The sequence below is a fragment of the Ceratotherium simum genome, chromosome 39, assembly GCF_057802395.1.
Source record: "Ceratotherium simum simum isolate JZ-2026a chromosome 39, ASM5780239v1, whole genome shotgun sequence".
Lineage (NCBI taxonomy): Eukaryota > Metazoa > Chordata > Mammalia > Perissodactyla > Rhinocerotidae > Ceratotherium > Ceratotherium simum.
The window spans coordinates 8700619-8716295 of record NC_141938.1 but is presented as its reverse complement, the minus strand read 5'-3'; the positions used below and the strand labels follow the sequence as shown (position 1 = coordinate 8716295).

Below are 15677 nucleotides of genomic sequence, written 5' to 3'. Positions count from 1 at the left end.
CTTTCTCCCATTCAGCTGGGATTTTTGTTTGTTTCTTTGATTTTGATCATCTGTCACTTATGACAATGGGGGAAGAACATCCCTAAAGATGAGACAGATTTTGTAATTTTATTCTTATATTTCTGATTGCTTGAAGATGTGGAATAACTCTGAAGGAATAAAGCCATATCTTCTTTATTTCATTCTCAGGACTTGCCCAATGTGTTAGACAATAATTGCTCAATAAAACTGGGGTTGATTACATGAGTAGAAAGAAGAGGAGGAGGAGAGAGAAGAAGGATATAGGGAGAAATAAGCAGAGGGAAAAATTTGAATATTCACTTGGGTTCACAATATAGATGAGCGTTTTTCTAGAGCAACAGTTCTCAAACATAAGTGTATGTCAGAATTATCCAGAGAGCTTGTTAAAACAGACTGTTGGTCATTACTTCTGGAGCTTTTATCATCAGCAAGTCTGGACTGGGGACCCAGAATTGGCATTTCTAACAGATTCACAGGTACTGCTGCTGCTGGTCCAGGGACCATTCATTTTATTTTCTTGTAACCCATATTTTCCATCGGATTCATCAACAATAGAAACCGAACAGATATTTCAGAATTCCTTCTCTTGGGATTGACAGATGATCCAGAACTGCAGCCTCTCCTCTTCTGCCTTTTCCTGTCCATGTACGTTGTCACCATCCTGGGAAACCTGCTGATAATCCTGGCTGTCCTTTCTGACTCCCATCTTCATACCCCCATGTACTTCTTTCTTTACAATCTGTCTCTTACTGACATATGTTTAAGCACAGCCACAATTCCAAAGATGCTGTTGGACATTCAAGCAAAGAATCAGGGCATCAGTTACGTAGGTTGCCTCAGCCAGCTCTGCTTTGTCTTGATTTTTGTAGTTTTGGAAAATTGCCTCCTTGTAGCAATGGCCTTTGACCGCTATGTGGCCATTTGTCACCCCCTGATGTACAAAATCATCATGAACCCCCGCCTCTGTGGACTGTTGATTCTACTCTCCTTGAGCATTAGTATTGGGGATGCCCTGCTCCACACTCTGATGGCTTTGCAGCTGTCCTTCTGCACAGACTTGGAAATCCCCCACTTTTTCTGTGAACTTGCTCAGGTCGTCAAGCTTGCCTGTTCTGATTCCTTTATAAATACCCTCCTGGCTAATTTTATGGCTAGTGTATTGAGTGGTATTTCTCTCTCTGTGATCATTTTCTCTTATATTCAAATCATCTCTTCTCTTTTGCAAATGACAACAGTTGGCAGAAAATATAAAGCCTTTTCCACCTGTGGATCTCATCTCTTAGTTGTGACTTTATTCTATGGTACAGGATTAGGGGTGTACATTAGTTCTGCAGTTATCGTCTCTTCCAGGAGGACTGCAGTGGCTTCAGTGATGTACACTGTGGTTCCTCAAATGTTGAACCCCTTCATCTACAGCCTGAGGAACAGGGACATGAAGGGAGCCTTGAGAAAAATAATCAGTAGGATAACTTTTCTTTAATGATTTTGTCATCATATTTGGGTCAGGTTTCTAGAATGAGTCAAGGTTAAAGGTGTTCTGTGTTTCAGAATACCTAACTCTTTTATCAGCAAGATCTTTATTATAGCTAGATAACAGGATGGCTAAGTACAATTAAACTTGGGCTCGAATTCTGATTCTGCTCTGTATCTAAATCTGGGATGTTTGACAAATGATTTCAACTGTCTAAACTCAGTTTTTTGGCATCGTGTTCCATAGGAAGAGAACCTGAGCCCTGGGATCATGATATAGTGATTTTGGGAGATGGTATTCTCAGAACAATGTGGGAGAAGGGGGATTGGGTGATGAAAAGATTTATGCAAGACCATGGTTATAGGTAGAGACTAGTTTCCACATTATCTAATTGTTAAGACCATATGAATTTTACCCAAGCCTTACGCCTCCTGTGAGGCAGGGGAGCTGACATTTCTCACCCCAACACAGTTATTACTGAGAATTGTCTTTATTAGAGTTTATCTCTCTGGAGTGATAACAGAATCCACCATACATAGGCCGTACGCTCTTCGACATTGGTCTTAGCAACATATTTTCAAGTACCAAGCCTGACCAGGCAAGGGAAACAATAGAAAAAATAAACAAATGGGACTACATCAAACAAAAAACTTTCTACACCGCAAAGGAAACCATCAACAAAATGAAAAGACAATCTAACAATTGGGAGAAGATATTTGCAAACCATATATCTGATAAGGGGTTAATATCCAAAATATATAAAGAATTCATGCATCTCAACAACAAAAAAACTAACAACCCAATTAAAAAATGGGCAAAAGACTTGAACAGACATTTCTCCAAAGAAGATATACAGATGGCCAACAGGCACATGAAAAGATGTTCAACATCATTAACTATCATGGAAATGCAAATCAAAACTACAATGAGATATCACCTCACGTTCGTCAGAATGGCTAAAATTAAGAAGACAGGAAAAAACAAGTGTTGGAAAGGATGTGGAGAGAAGGGAACTCTCATACACTGCTGATGGGAATGCAAACTGGTGCAGCCACTATGGAAAAAAGTATGGAGATTTCTCAAAAAATTAAGGATAGAACTACCATATGATCCAGCTATTCCACTGCTGGGTATTTATCCAAAGAACATGAAAACATGAAGGTGTAAAAATACATGCATCCCTATGATCATTGCAGCATTATTCACAAAAGCCAAGACTTGGAAGCAGCCTAAGTGCCCACCAAGGGACAAATGGATAAAGAAGATGTGGTATATATACACAATGGAATATTACTCAGCCATAAGAAATGATGAAATCCAGCCATTTGCGCCAACATGGATGGACCTTGAGGGTATTATGCTAAGCAAAGTAAGTCAGAGGGAGAAGGTCAAATACCGTATGATCTCACTCATAAGTAAAAGATAAAAACAACAACAAACAAAGACGTAGAGACAGAGATTGGATTGGTGGTTACCAGAGGGAAAGGGAGAAGGGAGGAGGCCTAAAGGGATGATTAGGCACATATGTGTGATGATATATTGTAATTAGTCTTTGTGGGGTGAACATGATGTAATCTATGCAGAAACAGAAGTATAATGATGTATACCTGAAATTTATACAATGTTATAAACCAATGTTACCACAATACAAAAAAATAATAAAATAAAAAAAGAATCTACCATACATAGTTTCATAAAATTGGCGTCTATAAAAGTGGCATAATTCAATTATCTTAGTGGTTTGAGATTATTTTGATATGTGAAATTGAGGCTGAAGAAGTTGTAGTTTATAATAACAAAATAAAACCCTGCCTCTTATATTCTCAAACAGGAAAGAGTTATCTTTCATTCCAGGGACTTCAGAGGTAGGGAATGTAAGAGTCTAAGAGGGTAGGGATGCATTCTGTCCTCCTTGAGGTGGCTTCATCCTCATTATGAGACTGAGAGTCTTTCACATATTATGGACCATGTACTTTTCTTCTTCTGTGAAATATCTGTTTGTGGTATTTCTATTGAGCCACTTATTTTTTCTTATTTGTTTGTAAGAGTTGTTTGTTTAATTGAGATAATAATCTTTTGTTAGTTATATGCAATGAAAATTTCTTCGATATACTTATGGTTTGTTTTGTAAATTATTTGTAATATTTTTTGGATGAACACATGCTTAGTTTGAATATAGTTGAATTTGTCAGTATTTTCTTTAGTGGTTCATTCTCAATAGGTGTTGTTTCTGTAACCCATACTTAACTCAAAATAAAGGATTTGTGGTTTTGGCTTGTATGTTTGAGGCATGAACCCACTTGGAGTTTAATTTATACTTTGATGTGAGATAAGAAGCCAAATTCATTTTATGTCCCTGTACCTTTTTATCTCTTTATCCAATCATTGTAATCCAACTTCTGCAAAAAATAAACTGTCCGTTTATGTCTTGCTTTTTCTTTGGACTCTCCCTTCTAATCAACAAGTTTATTGTATCTATCCTTGTCTTAATAATTGTGTCATAACAGTCAGCTAAAAGAAAATTATTATTATTATAACAAACAAGCCCCAAATCTTATAGTTACATCCTCAAAGTCACATTGAATCACAGGTTTACTGCTGCAACAATATTGATAACCAAGAACCATAATTTCAACCCATGGTCCATAATGTGAAAAATATGTATATTGAAGCTATTAATATTGAATTCAGAAAAGTTGGTAGTGAAATTCCATAAAGAGAACAAATGCCTGTTACATTTGAGAATGCAGAATATACTAGAAACTGCTAAGTATGCACAAGCAGACTCAACATTCAATGAGCTATACATAGAATTCATCCTTACTGTTTGCATTTTTAGGGTACATTCCCTATATTATCGCATGTATTCATCCAAGTAATGTATCTATCCGTATAAGGAAACTATATTTTTCAGTTTAGATGTAGTATCAATCTTCCTGATCTTGTTGTTAGGACATGGTTGTATTTAAATATAATTTTTGAAAAGACTAGGATCTAATAACAGAAGGAAGATGTGTTTGGCTATGTAGGTGACTTGAAAAGGGTGTTAGCCAAGAAAGATGTAGGGAAGAAGATGACATACATTTGATCTCTCAGAGTGAATCTGCCAAAGCAAAGTTCTTCTCTGAGCCTTGCTCCTCAAGGATTTCTGCTGCCCTGTGATCACATGAGAGTAAGAAAGTTTGACTCTTGAAAAGCTTTAGATATTGAAGCCCCAGGGACACAGAGACTGCAAATAGTTTGCCTGTGACCACCATACACAACAGCCATGCCCAGGTCAGTATGCAACCCACCTGAGCCTAGTCCCAGGGACCATCACTTCTTCACAGGAGCGCAATGCTGCACTATCTTTCTGTGCTCCCTGAGTTCAGAGCTTCCATTGTTCTCCTTCACATCCAGAGAAGAATAGAATGTCATTCCTTAGTATTGGCATCCAGGCAATCTGAAGTCCTCTACTACATGTTTTGCAAATAGGGACAGATCTTTGCTTACCAGTCCATCTAGGGGCAGTTATAGGAGAGTCCATGCAGAAGATGAGCAGAAATAGTTTACCATTGATGCACCTGCCTAATGGTTCATCATCTTCTCCTGAACTTGTTTGTTTGTATCTTTGTACCAATACTTGGGCATCTCTCATTTTAATAATCTCCTATGCTGATCCTAAAGTCCAGGGACTTTTTCCAGCCTCAAGAGCCATCTACTCTTGCTCAATTTTGGAAAAAAAAATCCTTAGAATTCTCTAACATTTTCTTTAATTTCTTTGGCAAGGAGTAGAGGTGTGAGACCAGCTTCTCCTTTCCTTTCCATTCTGGCTCATGATTCCCCTTTCTAGAAAAGATCTCTGGTTTTGACACTGTTTCCTGGTTACGAGTATTCTGAGAGAGAGAAGAGGCAAAGAATAATGCATATCCCAAAACTGAACCCCAGTCTATCTGTCTCTCTTTAGTGATCTATGAAGTATTTGAAAAGTTAAAAAAAAACATAGAACAATAGATCAGGTGCACATGTATCCATGCTTCCAGATTTAGTACATGTTAATATTTTCTATCAGAGTTCTTTTCTTAGAGTAAGAAAATAACATGAATAAATATAGCATATACTTTCTGCTCCCCTCCATTCCCAGAGGCAACCACAGTCTTAAATTTGGTTTTGCTCCATGTGCTGTTTAAAATTGTTTACACATTACATGTGAGTGTGTGTGTGTAAAGGCAGTAATGAAAATGCCCTTGAGTTGGAGAAGGATAAATAAATTTTGATGTAATAAAACATTAGAATAAAGTAAGATAACATTAATTAACCAGAGAAAAATGTACCAAGACATTAAGCATATCAGTTTTAAAAACTAAATGCAGGGCCAGCACCGGTGGCCTACTGGTTAAGTTCAGTGTGCTCCACTTCGGCGACACGGGTTTGGTTCCCAGGAGTGGACCTCCACTGCTCTGTTATCAGCCATGCTGTGCTGGAGGCCCACACACTAAAACATAGAGGAAGATTGGCATGGATGTTAGCTAAGGATGAATCTTCCTTAGAAAAAACAGAAAACTAAATTCAAAATGCCATGTACTTGGGCCGGCTCTGTGGCTTAGCGGTTAAGTGCGCATGCTCTGATGCTGGCGGCCTGGGTTTGGATCCCGGGAGCGCCCGGAGGCACCACTTCTCCGTCCAACGCGAGGCCGAGTCTCGCGTACAGCAACTAGAAGGATGTGAACCTATGACATACAACTATCTACTGGGGCTTTGGGGGGAAAAAGCTGAATAAATAAAATCTTAAAAAAAAACAACAACAACAAAATGCCATGTACAATATGTAAAGTTTAAAATGCAGAACAAGGGCCGGCCCCGTGGCTTGGTGGTTAAGTGCATGCGCTCCGATGCTGGCGGCCCGGGTTCGGATCCCGGGTGCGCACCGAGGCACCACTTCTCCGTTCATCCTGGGGCCGAGTCCCACATACAGCAACTGGAAGGATGTGCAGCTATGACATACAACTATCTACTGGGGCTTTGGGGGGAAAAAATAAATAAATAAAATCTTTAAAAAATAAAAAAATAAAAAAATAAAATGCAGAACAAGAACATGGCTTACGGATAGAATCATAATCATAATTACAACCACAGGGAAGCAATGCATATCAAGTTCAGTATAGCAGTTCCTTTGAGGAAGGAAATGTGGTTGAGGATACAGAAAAATAAATATGCATTTTTTTATTTCTTTTAAAATAGCTAACACGAGTATGTCATATATTTTAGTTTAGTGACGGTTAGTGGTGAATACTAAGGATTTTATTTTTTCTTTGTACTTTTTGCATGCTTGAAAAGTTTGTGAAAAATTAAAGTTTTAATATCAGTGTTATTTAGACACGTAAATTTTATCATGCTTAGATGTCTTATTAGGCAATTTACTTTGCTCTTTGGAGATTTTATTATTTTGTTGATACATCTAGGCCTAATTTATTTATTTTAATTGCTATACATTTTATAATATATCCATGAGAAATGACCACTAATCATTGATGTTCATTTGGATTGTTCACTCCTCCTATTTCTCTACATGAGCAAGATTCCCAGCAGGATATTCAGCATGTCCTTTCTTCCCTGAAATTGACAGTTGTCATACTAAAGATGTTCTTTCTTTCTCCTCTCTCCCTTCACCTTGCCCCACCCATCATTTCCCTTTTGTAATGAGCCATGCCAGGTGGTGCACTTGTGTCCATGGCAGAAATGAATCACGATAGGAAATATAAAAAGTGTCTCATATATCAAACTCTGTGCTTGGTGATTTTGTCTACTCAGTACCCATCCTTGCCACATTCCCATAAGGTTTTATGATGGTTCTCCTTATTCAAATGGGGAAAGCAGGCTTCTTGCGCAGTTGAAAATTTTTTCTTGTTTAAAAAGCAAGTGCTTGGGCTGGAATTAAAGTCAGGTGAGTCTGTGTCAAATCTTGATTGATATTGTTGTGGTTACTTACTTTTATGACTCCGTGCTAATGGCACATGTTTTCTCATTGGTGAAGTGGAGTTTACCTAGAGAGATTCAGCTCTAAACATTAGTATCCTAATGAGCTGTTCACAGAAGAGACTCTTTTATAGTCTTTTCCTAAATCACTGGTTCATAATAATAGTTGGCAGATGCGTTGATGCACCCAGGACACAGCCAATTACCTCTTGCCTGTTTTGGATGCTCCGTTGACTATATTCTCAGGAACTCATCATAACACAGAAAATAAGAGTGTCCTGGAGTTGAGCCTGGTACATAAACTAAGGATTCCTGTGGGAACCGGTGGCCAGGCTCCCTGACCCAGATTTGATGGAGCCTAACAGAAACAGAGGAGGATAATATGAACTTCCATGCTTGACTTTCAGTTTTCTTTTCCTAATGTTATTTGTTTATTATACATCAGAGAGATAGGCATCAAAAAATAAAAGCAATAAGGAATTGATCAAACTACCGAGTAGCAATGGATTAATTATTTCCGTAGTCTACCATAAAAAGAGGGAAATTAAGGAAGAAAGAGATCTCAATATGTTACCTTGGAAGTAAAAAAAGAAAAAGAAAAAGAAATTAAGAAGTAACTACCTATTAATGGGATAATTATGACTATTAGTTTAAAATTTAAAATTTTATGTAGCTTTTTTCTATTGCTTTGCATGTAACAATGTGATTGACAGTAAACAGAAAGGGGTGTGTGTATATTTATTTCATATGCTGCTGTGTGTGCCTGTGTGACTGTGTATTTGTCTGTGCCAGAGAAAATAAGTAATTTCTAAGTGTAAGGTCTCATTTTCTCATCCAGTTGTTGTGATCATCTTAAATAACAAGTACGTCACACTCACGAGCTGCTAGGCTCCCATTTGTATTGATTAAACTAGTCCCACAACTATCAAGGCATTTGAGGTATCCAGGTACACCTTTCTCGGTTGACTTTTTCACTCTTAAGGCTAACTTTGCAATTTTCTATCTTGTCTTACTACTGTAGCAACAGTCCTGTCAAGCATCTCGGACAATTATCTTGGTAGATTTCATTTTTCTCATTCCAGGATTCTGCTCTGAACATGCTAACAAATTGTTGCTTTTTTATTTTTTTTTCATTCTTTTCAAGATGTCATGCATTTCATTCTTCTTCCAATTCTTGTTTTGAAGAAAAAAAGAAATGTGCTATGTATCTCCTTATGAGAATGTCTTAATATTCTAATATTGGGAGAAAAGAGAATCTCATTGACATAACAAGTTAAGGTTTCAAGGAGCATATTCCAATCTTGATCTCGGGTTCTGATGTAGAACCTGTTTTGATGCTGTCACCTGCTAGATACCACGTATGTGGTCAGAGATGAGAAGACCTTCAAAATCAGGGAAAGCACATGTGGCTTTATTCAAGGGAGGTTTTCAAAAGGAAAATGATGGAAACTGATTGATCTTGCAGGATACCTAAATCTGTAACACTCAGAGTTTGATTCCCATGGTGGTATGAGTTAAGCTCCAAAGTCTGGAAGACTGAGTTCAAATCTCTTCACTACCCTTTACTAGAGTGTCAAGTATTTTTTGTCCATTACTTCACTTCACTTGACCTTTATCTTCACATGAGGTCATAGGTAAAAAAGATGATGGTAGGAACACCTGACTCATAGGTCACTAGAGAGAATACTTTTAGTTAGTGTAAGAAAAGTGCTGAAAACTGTGCTTGGCAATAGAGCTCCATAACTGCTAATGGTAGTGAGGGCAGGTTCTAATAATTATTATATATATTTTTGTGATATCTGCTAATATCGTTATTAATTACAAAAATTATAGCAATGTTTTTGTGATAAGAACCCAATGATGAGACGTTGAAATGGAAACGGAGATTTAAAAGGATAAATTTTGAGGACCCATTGAAAATTAAGAGGTTTAATTGAGTCATGTAGTTGAACTCACAGACATGTCATTCTTCAGAGCAATGATGAATCAGGCCATCGATTTACTTATTAATTTTGCTGGTTCAGCTCCATCATGTGAGGAGTTTATCTTCCATGCCCTCAATGAACTATACTCTAGCAGAGTGGTCCTCAAGTAAAACCAAACCAGCAGAGCATTTGGGAATGTGTTAGAAAGGCAAATTTTCAGCCCCATGTCTAATATTCTAAGTCTCATATTCTGAGTGTGGGGCCCAGTAATATGGATTTTAACAAACCCAGAAGTTGATTCTGATGCAAGTACAGTTTGAAAAACTCAGCTCTAAAACCCACATTTAATGTGCTTGGTTTTGATTTTCCCACTTGGTAATTTGAAACTTTGGACAATTCTCAAGACAAAGCCATCTGTTGTTTCCTATTTTGTTACTATTAGTTGGCACAATGTGGGAAGAGATTAAATCATATTTGAGTAATTGAGTAGTGTAGGAGAGAAGAAAGAAACAAAAGAGTTTGGGGAAAGGAGAAAAACTGAGAGAGAGGCAGAAGGGAAGGGGAAAAATGAATAATATTCACTTCAATTCACAATATTGGTGTCTGGGTTTTCTAAAATAAGGGATCCTTGTACATCTGCTATATGTCATATCACTTGTATTTTCCCATCAGACTCATCAACAACATGGAATCAGAAAACCAAACAGGTGTAGTAGAATTCCTGCTCCTGGGTCTCTCCGAGGATCCAGATCTGCAGCTCCTTCTCTTTGAATGTTTTCCAACCATATACTTGGTCACTGTGCTTGGAAAAATGCTCATCATTCTGGTCATCAGCTCTGACTCCCACCTCCACACATCCATGTACTTCTTCCTGTCCCACCTCTCTTTCACTGACATCTGTTTCAGCACCACCACAGTCCTCAAGATGCTTGTAAACATCGAAGGACAAACCGAATCCGTCAGTTACACAGGCTTTCTCACCCAAGTCTGCTTTCTTCCCTTTTTTGCAGGCTTGAAAAACTTTCCCCTTGCATCAATGGCTTATGACCATTATGTGGCCATCTGCTGTCCACTGAGGAACACGGTCGTGATGAACCGCTGCCTCTGTGGCCTGCTGATTCTTCTCTCCCTGACCGTTAGCATTGCAGATGCCTTGCTCCACAGTCTGATGGTATTTCATCCTGAGCAACACTCCAAATATTTTCACTCCCTACACACCTCTACCCATGAAGTATAGTGTGGCAGGAGTATGGCATCCATCCAAGTATACTCTCTGCACCTGAGCAAAGGTTAGAAAATGTTGCCTATTAACTTGAAGCTTGTAAGACTCTCCCATGGAAACACTGCTCACCTGCTTTAGGGATGGATTTTAAGATAAGCTAGAAACTACGTCAATGAAATTCTCTGTCTCATCCTAAGGGAATTTCTTCCCCTGAGGTATGTGGCATATCATTTTTAAAAAAAGAAAAAACATGAAGAGAAACAAGAAAAAAGAGAAAGAATGAAATGCGTAGGCTTCTAAGAAAATAGATGAAAACAGTTTCAATTTTTGGTCCTTGGAATACAGAAACTTACAAGATTAGGCAAACTTATATGATACTTATAAGATAATCAAGTGTCCTAACAGGATTATCTCCATAAAGCAGTGGTCCTCCCTCTCCAGGGAGAAAAAGAATCATCAGGTCAGCCTCTATCACTTGGTGTATTATTTAGACTGAAACACTCTGAATTTAATCCAGACCAGCATTGGCTTTGTGAATGAGGAAAATCGTTCAATTGTTTTTCAAAAATTTTTGTTTGTAATTATAAAAAGCCTGATGTCCTCATTTATATAATGAGAACTGTCATAAAAACATATGGGGATGTTGCAATGATGAGAAATGAATGGAGGAAAAGCACCCAGTGCAGCACTCCACATCTGGGATCCTCATACTGACATTTCCTATCGTGTTTTTTTTTTTTTCCTGCTCTGAACAACAGCTCTTGGCATGCTGCACTCCTCAGAAGAAAGCAATGGAATGCGGCAAGTTGAGGAAAGACCATAGAAAGAGAGAACATCCCTAGATGGTAACTGCAAATTTCAGGGAAGAGTTTCTGAGCTGAAACTTCAGCTAGGAACATTTATCGTGTAGAAAAGGAAGGAAAGAATCATCAATGAGATCAGTATTCATTTTGCATGGACATATGATGAAATATATAGCAACTACAATGAATGAGGGCCGGCCTGGTGGTGTAGTGGTTAAGTTCTCGCGCTCCATGTCAGCGGCCTGGGGTTTGCAGTGTCGAATCCCGGCTGTGGACCTATGCACTGCTTATCAAGCCATGCTGTGGCAGGTGTCCCACAGAAAATAGAGGAAGATGGGCACATATGTTAGCCCAGGGCCAATATTCCTCAGCAAAAAGAAGAGGATTGGCAACAGATGTTAGCTCAGGGCTAATCTTCCTCACAAACACACACACACAAACCAAAAAAAAAAAAAAAAAACCACTATAATGAATGAAATAATAAAAAGAATCAGATATATGAACCTACACAAATAATGAAAACCTACAAAAGGAAAAATTTTGGGTGACAGAAAGTCTACAGCATGAGAAAATTTTAAATATTTTTGGTCCTACATAGATATGTTTATTTGTCTTATGGATTATTCAAGTGAAACAAAAGTTAGAATAACGATGCAGAGCTTGGTACCCATCAGTCAAATTATCAAATTTGTATATTTCAGTACTCTCATTGTAGGTGTCTTCATTGCAATAAATCATACAGGTATATGTGAATTACCCACATCATGTATTTGTATAATCTTGATTCTTTTCTTTCTGTAGGGGAACCACTACATGAACTTTATACACATTATTCCCCTTCAACTTTTACTGTAGTTAACATTATTGTTTCATAAACAATTGCATCATTGAATATTTTGAAAGCTTTACACAGAAATATTTTCAAAAGCTTTACGTGAATGATACTGTACATGACATTTATAATTGGTATTATGTAATTTATATTTTATTACAGTTGATGTATTTAGTCCTACTTCATTAATTTTAATTAGCAGAGAGTATTCCACTCTATTGTTAATCATGTTTTCTTTCTCTATTCTATAACTGATACGTATTATGTTTAGTGCCTTTCATCCTATGTGTGTTTATGAATACACATACAATATAAATCCATGCATGGGGGATCCCATCACATTCTACATGGTGTTGTCTCTAGAAAGCAGAGAATAAGAACTGAGGGAGATACAAAAGAGGTGTCTTCTGTCTGCACATTATTTTTTTACTTTATAAAAAAGACCTGAAATTGATATAGCAGTTGCCAACATTTGTTAATTCTGGAATGAGAGAAGGGTGGTCATATGTTTTTATTTGTGATACTATCTATGCTGTTCTTATGTAAAATATATGGTAATTTTATAAACAGAAACAGCTGTACTAGGAAGGCAGCCAGGTAAATCTCTGCATCTGCACATTCTCCCCTGTGTCTTCACAGCCCAGCTACAGGAATAATACACATCCTTCTGTATAATGGTGTATCAAGTACTAGGAATGGAAGTGAAAGGAAAAGCTGACCAAACCTCTTCCCCCTGACAACACAAGAATTCAAGTAAATGTCATGCAGTATTATAACAGTGATCATGTTTGAGAAGGGGCTGAGATCTGCTCAGGAGGAAAACAAGTACTGCCAGTTTTTAGAGAAATTAGGAAATGAACAGATTAAAAACCGGCTGAGTATTGGTACATATGTACATGGGAAATTGTCAACAAGAAGACACTTGAGGCTTCAGTCTCATGGGCACTTGGTGCTGATCATTTCATGCATGTATTGTCCTCATTTGTTCCCACAGACGATTCTGTATTAAAACACCTGTCCTGATGGCCAAAACATTAACTAAGGACTTTAAGTCACCTGACTGGCATTACTGTGGAATGATGCTTGACATGTCACCTGGATATTGAAGACAGAAGATCTGTCTTCAAGAAGGACAGAAGCACCGAGTGAGGCAATGGGCTCCTGGCCAAGCAAGATCATCCCTGGATGGAGCCTCAGGTGTGCTTCTTCCTGACCAGGCAAGGACTGTTGAATAAGGTTTTCATAGGCTAACTCTTTACAGTCTCTATATCCCTGGAGGATCAATATCCAAAGCTCCTCATTATGCAAATATTTTTAGTGTCATTCTGATCCCTGGGCACTAGAAGTCTTTAAAGACCAATACTATAGAAGAGAAAATTCGTGATGGATAATTCCTGATCTTATTAGGCCCGGTGTACACCACCCAATTCTCTCCACCTCTCTTCACCTCTATTTCACATACCTTGCCCACAAGTACACACACCCCTTTTGTCATGAATTCCAGACTCCTCTTTTTAAAGTTACAAACATCGTTTCTTATGGCTGAGTAGCAAACACATAGGGACAGAGATTGGATTGGTGGTTACCAGAGGGGAAGGGGAGAGGGTGGAGGGTGAAAGGGATAATTCGTTACATGTGTGTGGTGATGGGTTGTAATTAGTATTTTGGTGGTGAACATGATGTAGTCCATGCAGAAATAGAAGTACAATGATGTACACCTGAAATTTTTGCAATGTTATAAACCAATGTTACTGCAATAAAAAAAAATAAATAGAAAAAAAAAAAAAAAAAAAAAGTTACAAACAAAACATCTCTGTCTAATTAATAATAGCTTGGAGCCTGATTCCAATTTTAAGTGTGAAAACACAGTTCAGGTATTGGGTATAATTAATGTATCTATGAATATAGCTAAGATACTGTAAAATGCAAACCCTTGGGGTATTTCATCTTTAGAGTCACTGAATGTTTTCTGTATCTTGATTTCTGTTCTCTATATTAACACAGAAGAAACTAAAATATCTATGGTCAATTGTGATTGTGATCAATATACACCGACTTCATACTCCCCTTTTAGACTTTCATAACCACTTTTCCCTGTTTCCACACAGTAGATTTAATGCACATTTTTTGTCATATTGGGAGACTTTGGGTTGCATTATGATTCTTCGTTTTTAATTGTGTTGTGATATAATACAAAGTCAGTAAGATGCAGTAATGTGCAATTTGCCTTTTTTCTAGTAGATCTGATGAGATTTCATCCATAATTTAATAGATGTGGATGATGCTCCAAGTTAATGTTCACTTAAAACCATTTTTCTTTAGGAACTTAAATATTTTTATGTGTTCCTCAATTTATTTACATTTTAAAATTTTTTTTTAATGTTTGCTTGAAAGATATTTTATTTTTTTTAATTTTTTGTTTATTGCAGTAACATTGGTTTATAACATTGTATAAATTTCAAGTGTTAATTATTATACTTCTATTTCTGCATAGATTACATCATGTTCACCACCCAAATACTAATTACAACCCATCACCACACACATGTGCCGAATTATCCCTTTCACCCTCCTCCCTCCCCCCTTCCCCTCTGGTAACCACCAATCCAATCTCTGTCCCTATGTGTTTGTTTATTGTTGTTATTATCTACTACTTAATGAGGGAAATCATATGGTATTTGACCTTCTCTGTCTGACTTATTTCACTTTGCATAATACCCTCAATGTCCATCCATGTTGTCACAAATGGCTGGATTTCATCGTTTCTTATGGCTGAGTAGTATTCCATTGTGTATATATACCACATCTTCTTTATCCATTCGTCCCTTGATGGGCACTTAGGTTGCTTCCAAGTCTTGGCTATTGTGAATAAGGCTGCAATGAACACAGGGGTGCATGTATCTTTATGCATTGGTGTTTTCAAGTCGTTTGGATAAATACCCAGCAGTGGAATAGCTGGATCATATGGTAGTTCTATCGTTGATTTTTTGAGGAATCTCCATACTGTTTTCCATAGTGGCTGGACCAGTTTGCACTCCCACCAGCCGTGTATGAGAGTTCCCTTCTCGCCACATCCTCTCCAACATATGTTGTTTCCTGTCTTGTTAATTATAGCCATTCTGACGGGCGTGAGGTGATATCTCATTGTAGTTTTGATTTGCATTTCCCTGATAGTTAGTGCTTTTGAACATCTTTTCATGTGCCTGTTGGCCATCTGTATATCTTCTTTGGAGAAGTGTCTGTTCAGGTCTTTTGCCCATTTTTTTAATTGAGTTGTTAATTTTTTTGTTGTTGAGATGCATCAGTTCTTTGTATATTTTGGAGATTAAGCCCTTATCAGTTGTATGGTTTGCAAATATCTTCTCCTAATTGTTAGGTTGTCTTTTCGTTTTGTTGATGGTTTCCTTTGCTCTGCAGAAGCTTTTTCAACTTTTTCTATGTGAACTTT

At 37.6% G+C, this 15677-nt stretch overlaps 2 protein-coding genes across 2 annotated transcripts; both read left to right on the top strand.

The window, feature by feature from the left end:
• Window positions 1-553: 553 nt before the first annotated feature.
• On the top strand, window positions 554-1501 carry LOC101393391 (olfactory receptor 7G2-like; the record flags this gene model as incomplete). The annotated part of the gene is made up of 1 exon (XM_004434342.3): window positions 554-1501. A coding segment is annotated over one exon (948 nt), but the record flags the coding sequence as incomplete, so codon positions are not given.
• An 8556-nt stretch (window positions 1502-10057) lies between these two features.
• Window positions 10058-10609, top strand: LOC147912151 (olfactory receptor 7G2-like). Its single transcript, XM_087425283.1, has one exon. It carries the CDS (start codon window positions 10058-10060, stop codon window positions 10607-10609), a length of 552 nt encoding a protein of 183 aa, XP_087281409.1.
• Window positions 10610-15677: the final 5068 nt, after the last annotated feature.

Bases quoted from the DNA above. Each gene is read 5' to 3' on its own strand.
- LOC147912151 (XM_087425283.1), top strand. From the start codon at position 10,058: ATGGAATCAGAAAACCAAACAGGTGTAGTAGAATTCCTGCTCCTGGGT.